At 36.7% G+C, this 20,965-nt stretch overlaps 1 protein-coding gene across 3 annotated transcripts in view; it reads right to left on the bottom strand.

Annotated features, from left to right (window-relative positions):
* Window positions 1-17: 17 nt before the first annotated feature.
* MTM1 (myotubularin 1) overlaps window positions 18-20,965 on the bottom strand; it is a 46,266-nt gene continuing 25,318 nt past the window's right edge. For 2 of the 3 annotated variants that reach the window (XM_075763463.1, XM_075763465.1), the window contains 9 exons: window positions 18,878-18,961; window positions 17,488-17,637; window positions 15,517-15,705; window positions 11,690-11,875; window positions 10,460-10,666; window positions 7,031-7,123; window positions 6,108-6,221; window positions 5,578-5,754; window positions 18-3,174 (listed from right to left, as the gene is read on the bottom strand). In XM_075763463.1, coding sequence (XP_075619578.1) covers window positions 3,007-3,174; window positions 5,578-5,754; window positions 6,108-6,221; window positions 7,031-7,123; window positions 10,460-10,666; window positions 11,690-11,875; window positions 15,517-15,705; window positions 17,488-17,637; window positions 18,878-18,961 — 1,368 coding nt within the window. In that variant the 3' untranslated portion in view covers window positions 18-3,006. The remainder of the gene's footprint in view (window positions 3,175-5,577; window positions 5,755-6,107; window positions 6,222-7,030; window positions 7,124-10,459; window positions 10,667-11,689; window positions 11,876-15,516; window positions 15,706-17,487; window positions 17,638-18,877; window positions 18,962-20,965) is intronic. The other variant, XM_075763464.1, reaches the window with a different exon arrangement.

Below are 20,965 nucleotides of genomic sequence, written 5' to 3'. Positions count from 1 at the left end.
CGTCAGAGGCAAAGGGCTTAAAAATGACAACTTTATTGTTTTTCCCTTCACACACGTACATGGCAGCTGGCTGTTAAGCTCTCCCCGCCGCCCCACAGTCGCTTGACATGTCAGACCCAGCCCCAGAGCAGTCCTGCAGTACGCGAGGAGATTCCTGGTCAGTTATAAAAAACTGTTTTCTCAAGCATGACACAAAAAACTGAACTCAAGGCAGAGTTTAGAAATACGTCAAAAGGAGGTAGTACGCAAATCATTTCTAGGGTATACCCATAACAGTGATGCTGGGGTGGATAAGGCATGAGCAAATAAAGAAGGCATTCAACAAATAAACTTTCCAAGTAAGTAACCGAAGCCCAGCACAAAAACTAGGTTATTTTCTTAGGTCCACAGAAAGGAAAAAACTAAAATAGATGGGTATTTCATATTGGATACTGGGCATTTCAAGCTGTTGATGTTCCCAGCCCAGCCCTGCTTTTTTACCCCCCCTGGAAAATGCACTCAAGGCCTGGAACTCTCCTTCACCCCCCTCAAGAGCTTCCCCAGGTTTGCTGTTGCTGTGACAGCTACAGGGGGGCATGGACACAGCTGGGGCGGCAGCTGCTGCGCCTGCAGTGGGGCACGGGGAGTGCCATACAGACCATAAGGGTGTACATGCATGGAGCAGAACGACAGCCCAGAGCACGCATTTCATAGGAAAGGAGAAAAACTTTCTGCCTATCTTTCATCAGTTTGTATGCCTACATTCACAAGTTTTAAACTAGTATTTTCCAGAAAGTATTGGATTAAAAACATCCCTAATGTTTGCCCGATATTGTGTGTAAAAATAAAATCAAAACAAGTATCTGTTCACTCTAAAAACATCCAAGCCTGCACAGAGCTATCTTAGAAAACTTCAAAGACTGAAATGCGACTGAACCAGTAATACGAAGAATGGCATATACGTAGTGAAGTGCAAGAATATCCTTTCCGTTATGTTACATTTTCCCAAATGCAATAGGTTAGCATGTAGTGTTTACACAGTAAAAACTATTAGATTTTCTGAACTTCTCTATACTACTCAGATGACACCAATGCGTTCAACTTAAAATACAGAAACTTGAAAGACTCTAATAAAAACAGGGTTTTTTATAAACCACAAGTAAGTAGAAGGCAAATATACCAGAGTATGCATAGATTTCAAAATATGAAGTATATCATGAACAATTGAGTATCCATCTGATGTGATGCATCTTATTTACCTTAACAAGTCAAGGTTTTGGGACAATGTTATTTTGGAAACATATACTGAAGAACATTGACGGGAGAATGAAATTTAGAGGACAAAAATAAGTCACATAAATAATGCGTATTTAGAACACACATGCAGTATGCTCCGAGCTTCCCTGAAAAAATAGTGCAATTCAGTGTATATACTGAATCAAATCAAGAGGTGGTATACCTTTATTCCTTTGAAAAAATACAGTTCTAAAAATATTCAGATGTCCTCTAAACTTTGACTTATTTTATGGAACTATAGCTTTAAATTTCATTTTCATATGCAAAATATTTACACTTTATAAACTTGCAGAATTTCTAATAAACTATATTATATATACTTACACAAAACCTTAATTTATATATAATCCTATTAAATCTTGCAAATCAAAACTCACCACATGTACAATAATTTACAATGACAGAACCCTCAAAGCATCAAAATATCTCCTTTAAAATAACAATATTAGATAGTCCTCTACAGATTCTGAATTTCAATATTTCCTGGATTGCCTATCATTAAACTTCTGAGAATATGCAAAATTTTAATTAAATATCAAGTAGCAAGGTTTGTGCTGTCATAAGAAATGCTTTCAACTATTTAAAAGATACACAAAAGGAACAAATTAAAGGTTTACAAGAAGCCTCTGAAATGAAGGCTTGAAACTAGAATTCACTGGAAGGTTCGATATAAGTGCACACTATATGCCAATCTTGTAACCTGAAGTCCCTTAAATACTTAAGAATAAATTCATTGAACAAAAGTTAAACAGTAAGCTATAAATGTACAAGTTTTCAACAGTATTTATAACTGAAAATTTTTGCCTACTTTGGTATAAAAGCTCTTTTAAACAGGCACATTTACTTTTAGAAGACAAACACAAGCTTTAATACTATGGCTATTGCTGGATATTTAAGTAATGTCTCTGTGGGTCTGGTTTTAATTATATAAACCTTCTTTAGAACCATTTTATTCTATATTAATGCAAAGAACAAATATTGCCGACAGTGATAATTTGTAATATACTTCAGTGCTGAGCAGTTAGCCAAAACAGGACTTCTCAGAATCCAATACAATTGTCACTTGTTTTTAAAAAAATAAATCAATTTACAATAAAAAATATATTTTTCTTTTATTTTGATATCTACAGAGCTATCTGGACTTTTTAATTAGGAGCGTATCAGTGAAATCCCTTTCATATTTTTATTTTGATAAAGGAAAATTTGGAATTCTCAGGTAACCAGAAAATTTCAACAATTCTCTCTGAAATCTTACAATAGAATTTATTTTTAACCTCATGAACTCCACAAATGTATTCCTAACAGGAATACACACATACCTAATTTTACATAATGTGAATATTCCTATTGCCATTAATGTGTTTATTCATGACATGTGAGACTGAGAATGAATTTCCTTACAGGAACATGACCTACAATGTAATAAATTAAAGCATTCTTACGAAAACAATAAATCAACTTAATTTCAATTGTACCAGACTTTTCAAAACAACTCTTAAAGCCCTCCATAACTAGAAGTAGATTAATAATGTTCCCAGTCCACAGGTTCTGAAAGGCACATAATTGAAGAGTTGGTTTTGTTTGTTTTGAGGTCCTCCTCAAATGAAGACAGTCTAAAATAATTTGTGTTAGGACAGTCTAATGTAAGGCATTAAATTATTCCTCTTTATGCTATAGATCTATGTTAAGCACCACTTGCTATTACAGTATAGAACGAAGCCAGCGTTTTCTTCAAAAATGTGTTTGTACTTGGGACACCATTTGTGAGGGAGATGCTGATGAGGCTGATGAATTGGATATCTTAGAATTATTTGTGATCTGTAGTTCTTCAAGTCTCCTTATATAATCATCACGTAACGCAAGGAGCTCCATGTAACGCTGCTCCACTGGATTTGGCTGCTAGAAAGAGATCTATATTAGTCTTACCACTTCAGACCAACTACTTCTACACAGTTAGGCTACTGTAGTATTTGTGTTTTCCTGGCATTACTCAGTATTTGTAGTTCCCAACACATGCAACAAGTAGTAGGTAAACAGAAATATTTATTTCTATAATGTAAGAGCGCTCTGCCTTCCAGTTGTTCTCATCCAAAGAAAACCTTTACACAAAACAGTGCTTCCCACCTCGATAAAATCATCCAGCGCTTCCTGGAGCATATGAATTTTATTTTCTTATCTAATTGTGTGGAAGACAGGTGTGGATACGTTGTTCAAAGCTTTTCTCTTCTTGATTAAAAGGTTTTAGATTCCAGAGGTCAGATGTCTCATCATCTTCCCCAAAAACGGTGTTTAGCTAGACTGACTATTTTAGCTACACTGATCAGATTAAGATGAAATCCATGTCTTCAGATTAAGCAACTTCCCTTACTGATGTTTACTTCAGTTTTTAATAGTAAATTTGCAGCTTTGTGTAAATAAAAAGTGAAATAAATGCAAAGCTTTATTAGTGAATTCTGTAAGTAAGCTTGAATGTGTTTAAAATCAACTGCCCTAGCTCTCAGATTACTCACAGAAAGAGCACCTTAACTATTTCCATTTTAAACTTAGCTTCCTTTTTCAGACAGAGTAATGAAACAAATGGAAAAGAAGGACTACAAATGTCCAAGGCAGATATGGAGCCAAAAGTCATCTTCAGCTGTATATACCTGTCACAAAGTTGCTGCTGTTTCACAGTTAACTGCCTGTAATTAAACGCTATTAACAGTGCAGGAGCAAATGTAAACACCACACCAGCTCAAAACCAGCTGAACCAGCACGCTTACATGCACCGCTCACTGTGTGCCCCAGATGAGCACAGCGATGAACCTTGAAGCAACTTTGGAAGTTGGATCAGTGACTGAATGTAGTTACTAAGATGACCAGAGATGTAGGGTTAATGATGTTGCTAGTGACAGACCAGACTCTTCGTTAGACTGAAGTCTGATGCGGAATATGCTTCTAAGTAACAGCACTAAGAAAGGTCATTGAAAAACTGGTTCAGGCCACATGTCCGCTATTCAGTTGCTTAAGTCAAGCTGAAGCATAAATTTTGTGTGTACCAAAAGAAAAAAAAATAAAAAAAAATGTTGTGTTCTGCATACAAAAATGGTGAAAATGAGGGACCAGTAGTAGCAGCATAGAAGATTATCACATGGGTTTGCATTTCTAATAAGAAACTACTGCCAAAAACCTTTCCTGAATAATGGCAAAGTGCATTTTTAAATAGATTTACAGCTAATTTGCATGCCCTATAATCCTTCACTTTCTAAAATAAATCTTTGGCTTCACCTTTTGCAAAATGCTCTCATCTTTCACAGCAAGCAACAAAAGATTTAAAACTAGAACTTCAAATTAAAACTGGCAACATACTTGTAAGAAAATAGAGCAAACTGTCTGGCTTTCTTGCAGCCTCTTAAGTGTTGAAAATAATACAGGAGACCAGCTGCGGAAAAGGAAGTGCATTGCTTGAAAACTCCTGATTCATTCCAGGGGCTGGACTGTGAAGACTGCTTCTGTCAAAGAAATTACTCCTCTACCTTCTCCTACTCAAACCTCCTCGACTTGTGAAGAAGGACAAGTCAGTCTCTGTACGCTATCTTTACATGCCGCATTGCTGAAATTTCTAGCAAGATTGTAAGAAACATTGAATGTCCATATATTAAACATTAAAAGCACAGACCTGAGCTACGTGTAATTTGATAAAAGCTTTTCTGGGTTTCCAATCTGATCCACTTGTATAATTTTCAATAACAGATTTCATCCAACGGTTACACAATGTAAACAATGTTGGGTCAAAGTTACAGAAAAAAATAATTCTACTGTAAGTCATCAATGCAGATAGCAGTTTTGAAAAAGAAAGGACCGAATGGATCATCTTAATTTGTAAAAGACTTCATACACTCTCTCAGAAAAAGGAGAAAGACTAAGCAAATGCTAAGCGTGTTTGTGATGCTAATGCCCTAACTCTTCAGGGATCAGTAAGACCTATTTCTAGGTGTTGTCATTCACCCTTTAGTAGCATCAAATGCCCTTAAAAAAATGCTTCCCCAGCTCTGTCCCCAAGAAAAGGGGATAGAAAGAGCTTGAGGATGACTTGACACTAAGCAATGAAATAAGCTCAGAGTTCTGAGAAGAGCTGAGTCAAAAAAAAAAAAAAAAAAAGAGAGAACTGAATAATCATTTTCACCTTTTTTTCTCCATCTTTATAAATATAGTATTAAAAACCTGAACAGATTACAGGTATTATTCTACAAGTCAGTTATGACACAAAATCCTGCTTCCAAAGTCCAAAAGCATTTTGTACATTATAGAGAATTTACTTACTTGTTGCCGAATTCTGGGGTTCCACCTGATGTAGTAATTGACCCAGAGCTCTAAGTGACGCATACTGGCTACTGGATAGAGTGCTCGATTCAGCTCTTTAGTGTAAAAAGGATTGGTGTATTTAGATTTTTCACTGTTTATCAAAGACCATAATGATAATGTTTTCTCACTCACTTTCTAAAATAAAATTGAAATAAGAACAATAAATATTTGCACAAAATCAGGAAATCTATTACAGAAGCCATGGTTACATTCTAAAATGAATACACTTCTGATTTACGTAGAAGCATCATAGGTACTGTATTAGAAATATTCCACAACCAGTGCTCGACAAGTACTTTAGTGACTGCATAGTCTTTAAGCTACCAAACCGAAGGAATTTACCATGCAACTATGCTATAATGAGAACAAAGCTGGTTCAAAACCACTGTCATGCAAGGAACATAACTAAATACAATACAACCAAAACTTTTTGTAATCATCCAGAGTCAAGACAGCAAAACAAGTAAACAATCAGTGGTTTGACTAACCTCTTTTTCTCTAAGAGACTCACTGTTGTACAAGAAAGTACCAAACCGGCAGCTGTACAAGTGATCCAGGATTGTAATCAAGAACTGCTCATTGAATTCAAAGGCTGTAGGAAACTAAAAACAGAAAAGACAATTTTGTTCTTTACATGCCCTGGGTTAAGAGGGTAGAGGCAGTGTTTAGAAGCCTGAATACATCTGTAAATAATTTTTAAGATAACACTTTCATGTACTTTATAACAGAGTGAGAGACTTGAGGTGTTCAACTTTCTCAAATTAGTCACTGAACTCTTCTCAAAATGTTCTAACTGCCCTTAATTTCTAAAGAGAAGAATAAAATACAGAATGGCTACAGCTGGATTTGTAATAGCAAGACAGAACGAGAAATACTATAAAGAGCACGCTCTTTATAGTGCGGCACCATACAGGAAAATAAGGGTTTAGCTCCCAATCCTCGGCCCTACGCAGACTAAGTTTGCTGGTTTGTTTCATTACTTATTGAAAATACAACGTTTAAATCATAGCATTCAACAGCTCCCAAGCTTCCTTTTCAAGCTCTGACAAAACAACATTTGTGCCTGTAGCTCAAGGGACAGCTTCACAAAAATGGCAAAATGAAACAACAGACCCTATTAAGATAGATGGATACAATTCCTGTAAAAGCATCCTGCTGGGTCACATCTCTCAATGTTTCGGAGAAGCCCATATCCCAGACATCAGCCTTGCATGCATAGCCAATGTCATATTAAGAAAACAGGGTACAGAGATGGTATGCTTTAAAAATAAATACACTCTTTTTGACTACACTGTCAGAGCAGAGGGGTATGCTGTCCTCTTCAAATACTTTTTTTTTTTAAATAAAGATCTAGGTTTTTAATTCAGTAATCTCTTAACAATGTTACCTTCTGAAGAATGATGTAACATACCTGTTTAGACATCTGCCACACACAATCAATAAACTGGAGAAAGATAGGCGATCTGTCTGCATCAGCATGATTTTTATCTCCGTGGCCTATTCTCTGAAATGAAGCAATACAGCCTCCTGTTAACCAAAACAGTCTATTTTATGGTCAATAGACATTGTTTCTTATTTTGCACTAGAATATTAATGCTTCTGTAATAAAGCAACGTGTTCTTATGATTTCACAATTAGTTATTGCACCAAGGAGGAGAGATTCAGATATAAAGAAACACTGCAAAGTTGTTCTAAAGATGTCTGAGAAAAATTCCAAAGTGATAACTGGATCTGTTACCAAAACCTGTTAGTTATTGGACAAGCAGCACTGTTAAAGCACCTATCACTTTGCAAATAATCAAGATATATTTTGAACTATATTTACATAACATGTTTGTCAAAAGCCAAGTTATATACTTTGTCTTTTGTAATTTAAGCCACTGGAGAAACTAAATCAAAATATCCACACAGATTCTCCTCTTCCCCCTCCCCACTTGAACCTAAAGATTCACCCTGATGTAGACAGTGAACATCCATGAGGTCAAAGAAACATTCATGTTCTTGACAGAAAATTAAACCACATTTTTAAAGTTTGGGTGAGCCATTTATTCTGAGGAGTTGAAAGTAACAATCAAAAAGTAGGTTTGGTAAAAGCTGTTTCCTTCATTTTCACATTTGATAGCTGAGAACAGATAAGAGATTCAGGGAAAAGAGATTCTATTAACTCCCTAATTCTGCCTGAATATATTTGCCTGGAGGAGACACAAAGAGCAGCATGTATGTTGAACTAAGATGCTGTCTATCTGCCTGTAAGACAGCAGGATTAATGTCTTAAGGACATGAAAAATGATAAAACTGGTACACTACTCTGAACAATGATTTGCAAGATAGTTTGAAATAACAGAATTCAGTGGCAGGAAACAGACGGAGATGAGGGATTGTAGCTGAGCTCAGTCAACAGTAGCAAATGACTAGAAAAGCACTATAGGGAAGACAAACAAACTGGCCTCCTTGCTGTCCAGTTCTCATGGTTTAAAATATATCGTATCTGTTAACAGAGTCATACATGTGTTCAGCAAGATGTGAAAGTCCTTCCGCTTTCACTACGGTTAGCAGTTTTAGGATGCCTGAGTATCTTCCATCTACAATTACATCTGTGTCTCATATGTCTTATATTAGAATGCATTGTTAGAACAACATTCCACATAGCAAGCTATTTCATCATCTGGACAGTGCACTAAGTTCACTATATATAGAAAAGTTGGGGTAGGGAATTCCTTTTCAACAAGGAAACTTACGTGATTCATTAGATAAAAAATACAAAGAGGAACTATTAAGTAGTCTACTATTTAGTTATTTGTTATTAAAACATCCAAATTGCAACCCTGGTAACATGAAAACATAAATCTTGCTCTAGCCTAGACAATATAAGAAACACCCTCCTCTTCTCCAACTCCCCACTCGAGGGAAGGCGTAACAACAAGAGTTTGAGATGAGGTTCAGGAAATGCTAACTCCACTGAAGTGCCTAGCCCTCACTATTAGAACTCAGCTCTACCAAACAGTTACCAAACCAAAACAGAGCAATCCAAATATTGTCTGCTTGCATTAACAGTTTTTATTCCACAGAACACTCCAGAAAAGAACTACCTTCACTACAAGCTAAACAATCCATCAAATCAAAACCTACGGTGCTCTCAGAGAACAGCAGATGGAAATGGTTGAAGCCACTCTCCTTTAGCCAAAGATTACTATTTGAGTGACAAAGTTGGGAAAATAAAATAGTTTATGCAAAAGCAGGCTATATAAGTCACCCTTATTGCTGCTGCGTTATCAGAGATGAACCAGTGGACTGAGCTGGCCATCTGGAAGGGCTGTAAAAGTCTACCTCACTAATAGGAGAAAAACATTATCTGTTGAGAGACAATAAACTCTTTTGATTACTCAAACTAAAATAAATGTTTTAATAAAAAGAATCATAGATTATTCAAATTTACTCGTAATGGTGAAGGACACAGATCTCTCTTTTTAAGGTTTGTGTTAAATCAACATATGAGGTAGGCTACAAGTCTCCTACTGATTCAGTCTAATTTTATCTGCATCGTGACTATAACAGTTTTAAAAAATACAAAATAAAATACAAGAATAAAAGGGCAAGCCAGTGTTTTTCTGTGGCTGCACCAAGACAGAATACTTCAAAGGTTTATATAACACATCACTACTAGAAGACTACAGATAAGTACACAAAAAACTGGACTACAGCAGATATCATTCACAACAATCAAAATGCAAATCTCCTAAGCCTCAAAGCACCTTTAGTATGTAGACCAAAGACTGCCGCAGCCTACAAGCACACTTAAATGGTGAAGTGATTCATGCTGAGTAGCTATACATGAATTTCCAAATGACTGCGACGCTCTTGCAAATGTAAAAGAGACATGGAATACGCACATAGGTATATTTTTCCATTTCTTGATTCTTCCAGATTGCCTATTTTCCCAATTTTAGCAATTTTAAGTAATATCTTTACAATAGTCCACTAGGGACAAATGTCTGCGCAAATAACTTCTACTGAAGGCATGGAAACTTCTTACTGTGAATTACAAGGTTCAGCATCAACAAGTAACACTGTTGTAAAACCCCCAACTTACATTTTATGTTTACATATCCCAGCATACTCTCCCTGGCAACCTAGTCTGCTTCTCCAGATTCCTAATATAGATTTCCTGGTTAAATTGTTAGCTGCCAAATTTAAGAGAAGCTCCACGAAGACTCTGAAAAGTTTCCTAACACAAACACCCTTGACCTTGCATTATACACGGGTGGGATACTAAGAACTTACTATAGACACGTTCTACCTAACCTTCTAAGCATCCAGAAGACAACTGAACAGAACTAGAGCCAGCATTACCTGTCACAGCCTCTGGAGAGCTATTAGGACAAGTTTAGAACATTTAGGAAGAAGTATTCAAAACATCACTTAAAAAACATTGTCTAGATTCATTCATTTGCCTCTCATGACATTCAAAATAGTCCAAAGGGAGGGTGGGGGAGAAGCCTCATGTCCCAACCTTATCTGATCTTCTTCTTAAAAGTTTGGGAGGACATCATTTTTCTGCCTTCTCATTTTCTTTGCTCAACAACCACAGTAACCTTAGCAATCCTGTGATTTTAAAAGGGTGTAAAGGACAAAATAATGAGTTCTCAGAGAAAGAACAGCAAAAAAAAATATTAACTAAACAGGTCCAAAACCAAAAGCTCTGCTCAGATTTACCTGGAAATGTTTTAAATCAGAAATCCAAAATAATGAAAAGAATTACCAAACCTTGACACAGCGAGTAGTTTAACACTGGAAGCTAGTTAGTGCTGCACAGTCCTTGCAATTATCTTCTAATTCTTACCGATGCAAATTTGTGTCCAAAGCTTATCCATTCTTTTTGCACCAGAACTTCAAAGCCTTCAATTGTTCTGTAGTAGCTGTCTAGCATCAACATGGCCAGCGATGTTAGCTGTGCTGTCCGGTCCCAGCCATCGCTGCAGTGAACTAACACAGAGCTCCTTCCTGAGGATACCTTGTCTGCCACTTGAATAGCTCCTGTCAAGACAAGCTAGCAAAGAGGAACAGACACCAAACACCACACAAGATTAGTGTTATCATTCTAACAAAAATAAATTGATGTCTTTGCATCTACACAGTATCTAAATTGATACCATTTCCATTAAAAGACCCAAAGAGCATGGCGTAGTTAATTGGAAAAGAATTTTCGAGGAGATCAAGTAAATTTCATGTATAAAAATAGAGAAACAGATTGGTTCCCCTAATCCCTTAGTAAGATCTAATTCATCTCAGAGTAAATTCTTAAAAAATGAGGCAGAAAACAGTAACCTTGATAAACCAAAGAACATAAGCTTCTTTTTTAAAGAAAGAAAGGATTTACCATAGGATATACTCTCTAAAAATTCCGTATTGCATTTGGCTCCTTTCTTTGAACTAAATTACTGAAATATCTCAGCTGTTGGAAAAAGGAACTTGTACCCTTCTAATATGCTTATTTTCCAAATATTAACTTAAAATGAAAATTTTATTACATAGGATTGATTACATAGTACTCTACTTTTGCACAGCTGTACTTCACGCAAAAGGTGAACTACCAGTTTAAGTATTTTATTCGTGCTACAAGATGAAAATTACAAAGTTTACAAATAACTTTACAAGATTTATTTACAAAACTGTAATTCACAAAACAAAGTCACATACATACTGACAACTAAAGCAATTACTAATCCTTCACAGTGACAGTTATCTGTAGTCCTGTATTGCTAGAAACCAAAATAAATCACTCACACATGTGAAGACAATCAGACCAACAACACGCTCCTCTATTAGAGACTGACATTTGACTTGAGGCAGACAATAAACACTGAATTTCACCTACTGTGGCTTAGTAATGATATCCCATAACACACACTAAGACTAGCTGGCAAAAAGCCAACACTCAGCAACGCTGGTTTTCTACTCCAAGTAGTTCAATGTGTTCCATATCAGGACTATCTCAAAGTCTAGCAAAGAAAGCAAGTCTGATATGACAGATTTGAATGAACATTATTCCAAACAAACAGCAAAAAGTTACCTTTATATGTTCTAACCAATGGGTTGATTCCAGACTCGACAACCAGTGTGATTCTTCCACGTTAGGATAAACAATGTCCTTCAACTTCTTCAAAGATTCCCGCATGACATGAATATTATGAATGTCCAAGAAGAAAAGTTCTGCATTGGGATACGCATCTTCACTTTCATATCCTCCCCCAGTTGCCTACAAGCAAGAGATCTAAAATTAACTTTAGTCTTATATACACTGTTATTGCTTTTCAACAGAATGAGAAGGGACTGAATTTTATTTATACTTTACTTTGTAGTTGGACAATATGTAATTTCAGTTGCTTCTTTAAAGCAGATACAAGCTTTGGAGGGGCAAATGCTGGAGAAGAATACTCGGGGGCTTTCCTTTGTCCAAAAGGACAAAGCGTATTAAGTATAGCACATGGCCAGAAAGACATTCAAGTTGCTCCGGCTAGCCTAGTTCCTTTCAAAACCTCAAGGGAGTAACCCTAACAGGGAAAATTAATTATTTTGGAGTAATACTAAAAGGTTAGTTGTACTGTTGGGCTTGGAGACCTTTGAATAGGATTGAACTAGCCAGGTAAGGGACAGTGGGTCAGCACTGCATCAGTCAGGTCTCAGGCTGCTTTGAGAATAAAAATACATTTGTACCTTCCTCACTACTTTTGAGATTCATGGTGGAAACAGCTTTTGACCAACTGACATTACAATGTCAATATTTTTTCTTCAATTAGGTTCACTTTTCCCACCAAGGATTAAACAAAGTCATGATTCTGAATACAAAAATCAACTTACTTCCCAGACAGATTATTAAGGTTAAATTAAAATGTAAAGTACATCACACAAAACAGCAGTTACTCATAACATACTAGATCACTGCTTCCAGGGAATAAAATTGCTCATTTCTTTGTTTCTGTCCCAACTGGAAAGAAATTCAGTCAAAATGATTTGTCTGTTTCTTTTTACCGCTAGTTCAAAAGAGAGCAAGTCTCAGGTTTACCAGTGCAAACCTGCTACCAGAAAATAAAAAATAAAAATATTTCCTGTGTTTAAACTGCCTAGTTATTTACTACTAAGATTGAGCTGATAGTGAAATAGATGAAATAGTGAAATAGACGTTTGGCCAAGTAAAATTAAAGTAAGAGTTCAGTTAAGAATAAGCTATATTTCACTTAATTAAGTTCAAGAATCTTATATTCTTCCCTAAGGAGTAAATTACTAATAACATTAAAGTTTAAAGTAACTTTTCTAACATTAAATTTATGGCTGAAGACTAAACATGTATTTAGATCGTTAAGAAATTTAAAAGCCACGTAAGTAGAAAGTCTATTCTACTGCTGCTCTCAAAACATTTAATCACCACCATAGCAGAGGATGTGCCTGGTCACAAAAGGAAGTGGAAAAACCACACATATTTTAGGACACAGTACCACTGATGAGGTTTTCCAAAGATAGCTGGAAAATCACAGCATTTCCTGCAGACAGCAAAAACATGCCATGCCATGAATTGTGATAAATAAATGCTGTCTTTTTAAGCCATTGCAGCCACCAACTACACATCAGACAACAACCTAAAGTATGGTATAACCTTTCTCCATTAGCACACCTACATTTCTGTGTAGTAGCACAGTATCTCTACTCTATGCTCTCTATCTCCTTCCTCGGATGTGGGGGTATTCTCAGAGCTGCCAGGCTCTGTGCTAAAAGAAGTAATGATTGTATTTTTTTCTGTTTCCTTTGAGTATTATGAAGTCCTGGTGAGGAATGATTGTAATTTTAGCATTAGGGCTGCTGCAACTCCTACTGACTGTGTGGTCTTGACCTATGTACAAAGAACACAGGAATGCATGAGTAGCACAGCCCAGGATTTCGCTTATACTAATCTTCACAGCTACTCCAGAAAACCTTTTTCAGTGCTGATCAACACTGGCTTGCATTCTTTATGTCATTGTCCCTCAGACCCAGAAATGCACCTTACTGCTTTTACTGCTATGACTATTTCATATTTAGACATATCAGGAGTTAATTAAAACATGTGGGTGAAATATACAGACCATTTAGAAAAGCTGAAAACTGTGCTTCATACTTCAGTAAGTATGTGTGTACAAAGTTTGGCCATAATACATCTTTGAAACAAATGGGGCAAAAATTTGAGTTTGTCCGAGAACTGGGGGAAAATTTAACTTAATGTAAAGATTGACATTCCTCCCAGAAGACAAACAGAAGGATTACATGTTTTGTTAACCCATAAAAATTCAGTGTGCAGAGGATAATGCAATCTGTAGAGTAAAATGCAAGCAATTGTGGTAGACGCTCAAAATACAAACCATCACAGATTAAAACCTAGCCAAACAGCCCTAGAAGAGAGTCTCTGAAAGAACATGTGCTATACACAAAAAAAGTCTTATTCCTTGCTTAATAAATTATACTGTCTATTATAGAGAAGAGGGCTGTAAAGGTACAGATGCGTGCATTTAAGTTGCAGAGAGCAAACACTAACTTAATTGTCCCCCTCTAATTCTGAAGCAACTTAATATGTTAGATATAAACCTCCTAGAGGCAAACAAGTTTTACCATTTCATATTCCTTTCATCACAAACACTGAAGAGGACTCATTCCACTGAATTAGTGTTCCGTTTGTGCCAAAAAAACATTCAGAAGCCAGAATCCCTTCTCTCCCAGATAAGCACACTCATCATTTCACTAAGATCTCAAAGCCTCTTGAGCTCCTATCTCGCAAGCTCTTTGCTGTGCAGACACGCAACTTCACTAGTAAGTACTGAAGAGCGTGTCCACTTCAGTCCCCTACCCACTGAACCTCAAGCACAACTATTGTAGACGTGGAGAGAAAGAAGTTGGTACATTCTCATATGAAGAAAGCATTAAGCTTGCCTCTCCCTAACTAGGCTTTTCATACAAACGTGGAGCACATCCATGTCTGCTGTGCTGTCTGCCAAATCCAATGCTGACACACCGTGACCAGCATTCTCTGAGTATGCCTGAACAATCTCGTCCTCACCAGAACTAAGGAGGGCAGACAGGAAATCAAGGCACATGGACACCTTTTCTTCTTGAAAGGTTGAACCAAGTGATCTTTCCAGGTCCCTTCTAACCTGGGCTGTTCTATGATTCTGATCCTATTTAGGCTTTAATCGCAGATTAGCAAAGGAATGGTCACTTTATCAGATGGAAACTACTTCTGTTACTGCACTTAACAACTCCAGGCATCTAGGGAAGAACAGATATCTAGGTATCCAAGATCATGCCCGTACTGCTGTTTAGAGTGCAAACCCCCAAATTAACTTATTCATCACTTTCCCTTTAGTTGCTGGATGCCTGGATAGGCCTGAAGTGGTTCCTGTAACGGTTAGGAAGAATCAAACAAAGGATGCCTATCAGTGCGCTTGGCTTTATGCACATAGCCATCCAAGGACAGTATTTTCCCAGAGGATATGAAACAGAGCTGTGGCTTGCACAGAGGGGGCATGTCATTTCAACAGAGGACATGCTCTACAGCTCAGCCTACATCTACCTCACAGTGCAGTGTACTCATATCTGCTGTCAGTCCTGTGCTAAGACCTGTGCTTGACTGATAGCAGACAGGGTAAAGCATGTCTGGAAATCCACATGTGGTCCTGAAACCCTGCTTATAACCTACTTCAGGCACTCGTGTCCTTTCATAGCTCTTGAGCCTTGACTATGTAAAGATATATTTGATTATGTAAAGTATCCACATTAAGAACACAGGTTCTCAAAAATCTCCTCACAGGAAAGTTCAAATTAACTCTCCTCCCCACCCCCCTTCACCAATAAGACTATTCAGCATCCGTTTACCTTGTTCGCGACTGCATTGACATTGGGCCTAGCATCATAGATGGTCAGTTTTGAGATTTGCCCGTTAGCCTCCCTGATGATATCAAGATATCTTTCATCATCTTTATTCCGCTTGCCACTCATTCCAACAAGAGGTTGACTGCAGCGCATAATAACAGCTTGAGTCTCTGGATGAATCCATGACAGAACCTAGTCACATGTCAAAATCACATTAGAAGAGACGCATTTTATTAAAAAAATCATAACTTAAGTTTTAAAGTTACATTCTTTAAAATAGATAATATGAAAACTAACACTTTTTATTTTATTTCTTCAAAAGATAATCCCCAGACTTCTCAATTCTTTCACTTTAGTCTCATAAAATTTAATAACAATCATCTTTTAAAGAGTTCCTTCTCTTATATATTCCAGTGTATTTTAATATTTCCTACAAGTCTTAGGTTGCACAAATAATTCTGAAAAGTAAACTGGAAACAAACACAGCAATGCCTGCTGAAACTAATAAACCATTCAGAAGAATGAACTCAGTGAGTGTAGAAATGGTGACTAAGATGCTCCAATTCTACAAGAAGAACTTTTTCCTTTTTGTGGATAAGGAAGGAAAGTTGAACCTTTCTGCAGTATCTTGAATGTTTCCCCCTCTCTTTAAAGTACATCTTGTTCCTCAGCCCTCTTTACAAAGAGTACACACTGGAGCAGAGTGCATGCTGCCTTTGTTGTTCTTCTGAACCAGAGGGGACTTACCACAAACAAGAGATAGTGAGCTGCCCAGGGAACAGACTGCAGTGCAAGAGATTAAAGATAAGCACCCCAAGAAGCAGGCAAAACCTCCAACTTCATCACTGAAGAATACTAAGACACAGTATTCTCACCCAGTCTGAAAGTTGTGGGTTACAGAGTGAAAGAACATCAGAGTTTAAAAAAAAAAAAATCCTCAGAAAGTATTCACTCCTAAAATACAACCCTTAGTTGTATATCTAGAAACACGACCTGTCAGTGTGTGCGCGGGTAAGTACGATTGGTTATTTCCTGAGAAGAATAAAATTACTATCACCAAGGAAAGGACTCTCACTGCATACAAAAGCCCTGTCACGAATTTTGAGATGACAGAGAAGATACAGCTAGGTTATAAGAACTATATGCACACACTATATCTTTAACACATATTTTATACACATTATGTTATATATGTGTGTATGTATATATAGTAAATTTATAACTATAGGCCTAGCCTGTCAGTAAATACTATATCTAATAAATACTTATTGTATTGAGTTTCACATCTGTTTGAAATTAACGAGATTCAAGGCATCTTTCTGATACTAAGAATCTAGCACCTCTTCTGACTTAGCCAAATTGATATATTAGTTAAAATAGATTGTATTGTTATAGAAATTAATATTTTCTATAGTGCTGTAAAAAGCTACATACATAAAAATTCTCTTACCTCAAAGAATTTTAGTTACAGAAATATACCCAAAAAGTCAAATGGCTTTATCTTAAATTCCACAGCCCAATTTAAAGGACTAAAAAGATCAAGAATTCACTACAGAAACTACGTATGAGGTCTTATTTTAGGACTGACCATTGGAGCAAGGTTTGCTTACAGGAGGGTAACATTTGATACCACTTTTTATGTGCATCCAACAACAGTCAAACTAGTACAGATGGCAGTCAAAGGTTCATAGTTCCTTAAGAAAAGGGAATCTGCAATGCTGGCAGTTGTCACTAGAAAATTCAAGTTAAAAATCAACAAAGTTGGAATGGGTGATTATTGCGGGGGAAAAAACGGAAACGTGGCTTGGCCAAGACACTAGTTTCAAGCAGTAAAAACCACCAGCCAATCAAAACTATTTTGCTGTAACTATTTCCAAAAAAAGCATCCTCTGTGTCATGTTCAGCAAAAACTTGTTTGGATGCATGCTTAAAACTAGCTACGCTGTAAGGTAACTTTCATCACATAATACTCACCGGGATTCTATTTCTGGACCTAAAGGCAGCAACTTTCTTGAGATCATCATCTGTTGCATTATACGGCACTACTAGGAGCGATGGATATGTGTCACACAGTCCGTAATGTTCATTAATGAAAGTTACTCGCCACCGTTCATTAGGCAGTCCCTACAATGTAACACAAAGTTTTTCAATGTATTTTTGACTGTACAAATAATAATTCTGCTCTTGAATTTTACACGACATTATGGCCACATGGTGGCAACAACCTACCAATTTAACCTAACTACAGTGCTGTTTCAAAACAATAGAAGAAAAAAGGATTACAAGACCACAGAAAACAGCTCATCGCTGATGGATTCACAGCCTTAAACAACTGCATAGCTGTCTCATACACTCTTACATACACAACTCTATTCTTAAAACAAGTTTCAGAACAATGATTAAAACTAGTAGATGTGTTTCTTTAACTGTGGGATTGAGCAAAGAAAATTGCCTTCTCTCCTCCCTCAAAGCTCTGCCTTTCCATTTTGCCTGCTGAAAAGGGACAACGGTCCTGAGAAGATGCGGAAGGAAGTCTCATCTCAACCTTTCTTCCCTGTAGCCTGATACTACTTTCAGGTTATAAATAAGATTCAGGGTGGCTTTCTTAGTGAGAAACAAGAAGTTTTAGTTGCAGTCTGCTCAGTAAGGCATTTCATAAACAGCAGCCAGGAAATTGAGACAGACCGATAAGGCCTCCACACACGCACAGTGGGGTTTGTGTGGGTGTTTGTATTTTACCTTTTTTGGGTCTTAGGCCTCTAAACCTTGAACCAAAAAAATCTATGGAGGGGAAAAAAAACCCCAAATCTAAGGAAGTCCTTATTGTTTGATATTGATTTTTTTTAAAAAAAGTCATATTTAAACCAAAAATAAATCATCTGAAAGACATTTTAAAATTAAATACATCATCCTCTTTCATTGACATTTTTCTAGAATCACCTAAAGACCAAGGTAAAATACTAATAGACATATAAATAACTTCTGTAAAGCAACGCTGTTTCTAAAATAAGCTGCTTGTTTCCCCCCCTTCACTTCAGGAAGAAGTAGACCAAATCAAATCTATATTTAGGACCCTGTAGTTACATATTTGGCACATTCTCCCCACTCCTTGCTCACTTAACAGTGGCACCTTATAAGAGGTATCAATAACTTCCTTCAAAGAGCAAAGGCTACCTTCCTGTGACATTCTAATTTTTTAAAGGTTCCAATGTTTTATTTCTTTACTTTTTTCCAAGTTTTATTTCCATCGTCTCCCATTCTCAGCTCCCCCCACAAAAGAGCTGATAAGAGAAATACATAATAATTCCTCTATGTAAGCTGTCGGATGTGAAAGTACCGGGCAACTGCAACTGTAATAACTTACTTGTCTCCTGTATTCAGACATTGGATTGTACACCATCCATCCATTTTCAGAAAACTTTTCTTCATTTGCAAATGCAAAAAAAAGCTGTAGGATGTAAAAGGAGTTTATTACACCAAACTCTGACTGAAAGCAGAAAACATGAAGGCTCATCATCAGTTATACCCTAACGCCTGCCACAAAATAGGACTGACTTTTCCATGCCAGCCCCATTCTCTCTATTTAAATCTGATATTTATTTATTCCTGTAAATCAAATAGCAAGAAGTAACAAACAATACAGATCTGCTAATGAAATAATGAAAATGTGACAATAGGTAAAACAAGAAGTAACAAAACAATATAAAAATTACAAAGCTTAAAGTGTTGGATTTTTTTTTACTGTCAGGAGATTGAAATGTTCTAAAACAGTTTATATCAGTTTATTTCCTGTACTTCACATCCTCACCAAATAAACTACTGTCTTCTCACCAAAATTTCTCCAATAGGTACAGCTGCAATTACTGCATAAAATATTAGATGCTAAATTGAGAGTGCAAAAAGGTTTTAATTGCTCTTCATTGCCATTAGGAAGCAGCCTTCTTTCTGCATCCCACTCCAATCGTTCCTTACTAAGGGAAATCCAGTTTACTGTAAAACTCCATGAAAATTAAAAAGTTGCCATTAAAAATGAAACTATCTATTTTTCTCTTGCTTTGTTGCTCACCCTCAAGACTCATTTTTACAATACAGCATCCACACCCAGGATTCTGACAACTTCCTCATACCTTTTAGCTTCCTTCTTTCAATCAATTCCAAGTGGGCTGTATTAACTAACCAACCCATTTTTTCCTTGGTTTGCTTTTACAGTTTATAATGAAAACAAAAGTAATGTTTATTTTAAAAATCTCCTGCATTAAGAAAATTGATCTTGGTGGCTTACAAATGCTTCAGATGCCAACTGGAGCATGAAACGAAGACACTTCAAAAAAAAAAAAAAACCCAAACCAAACAAGCAAACAAAAAGCCACAGAAGAGAATATGTTGTCCTGAGCTAACTGAGCAATAGCAGCCAGAGCAGAAAGCATTCAAGAGCCCATCACAGCTAATTTGTAACAAAAAAGCCGAGAGTCTCTTAACTACTCAAAGATGTTAAAAGAAAAAATTGAATCCTAAACTGAACATCCCAAATCTACAGAATTTTTATAGGCGTAGACCAGAACTAAGCAGAAATGCATAAACACAGACAAGTGAGGAAAAAGAGTCGTGGTTCTATGGTGCCATGATTACATCTACAAAGGTGAGGCAATGCTTCAGAAGTGCACCATCGCCCCAGATGGAGGTTTCTGTAGGTCTTCTGAAGGCAGACCCTAATGGCTCCAGGCAATTCTGTTTAGCCTAACAGGGTACTATGGTTTAAAACTAAACAGCTCTAATCAAAACACAAAACTGAATCCCTTTAAAAGGAGGTTTTTTCCTCATGTATTTCAAATCAACAAGTATTTTGGAAGGACATTACTGCTCACACAAAATCCTTTAACCCACTAGTTTTAGAAACTGGAACTTTAAATTAGATCAGTATTTTAGAGCGAGTACATTCATTGGCAAGTTTGCAGAAGTAAACAATGGACTCCCAAGTTGTGTTTTCTGAATATCTTGGCCATTTTTAAAGGGGTAGGCCTTCACTGTAAGTAAATATTACAGATTCCTTTGACTATGTAAACTGCTATCAAGTGGGATGGAAGGAGAGATGAAGAAAGAAAAAGGAAAGACGTGGACATCAACTGTATCAGAAAAAACCCACAACATTCCAGTAGAAGTAGATGCAAATATCAGAAGTTAAGCAGAAAAATGGAAAAAGGTTGTCTTAGTCGCAAACTAGGATTATAGCAAAACAGGAATACCACTATCTAAAGCAGTAGGTGCTGATTTGCTGACGTATTAATAAATGACTATACACAAGAACTATCCCCTCCTCCCAAAAGGAATCTGCTATACCCCAAAGAGCAACTATGCTAAGAATTCACCAAGGAACCAGAGTCAAAGGAGAAACTTGCAACAGTAGGAAACACTGGAATCCTAACATACCTCTTAAAAGATGTCTCAAAGGAAG

Source organism: Balearica regulorum, chromosome 11, assembly GCF_011004875.1.
Source record: "Balearica regulorum gibbericeps isolate bBalReg1 chromosome 11, bBalReg1.pri, whole genome shotgun sequence".
In the NCBI taxonomy this organism is placed as follows: Eukaryota; Metazoa; Chordata; class Aves; order Gruiformes; family Gruidae; genus Balearica; species Balearica regulorum.
Note: the sequence above shows the minus strand (reverse complement) of the source record. Positions and strands in the feature narration are given on the sequence as shown.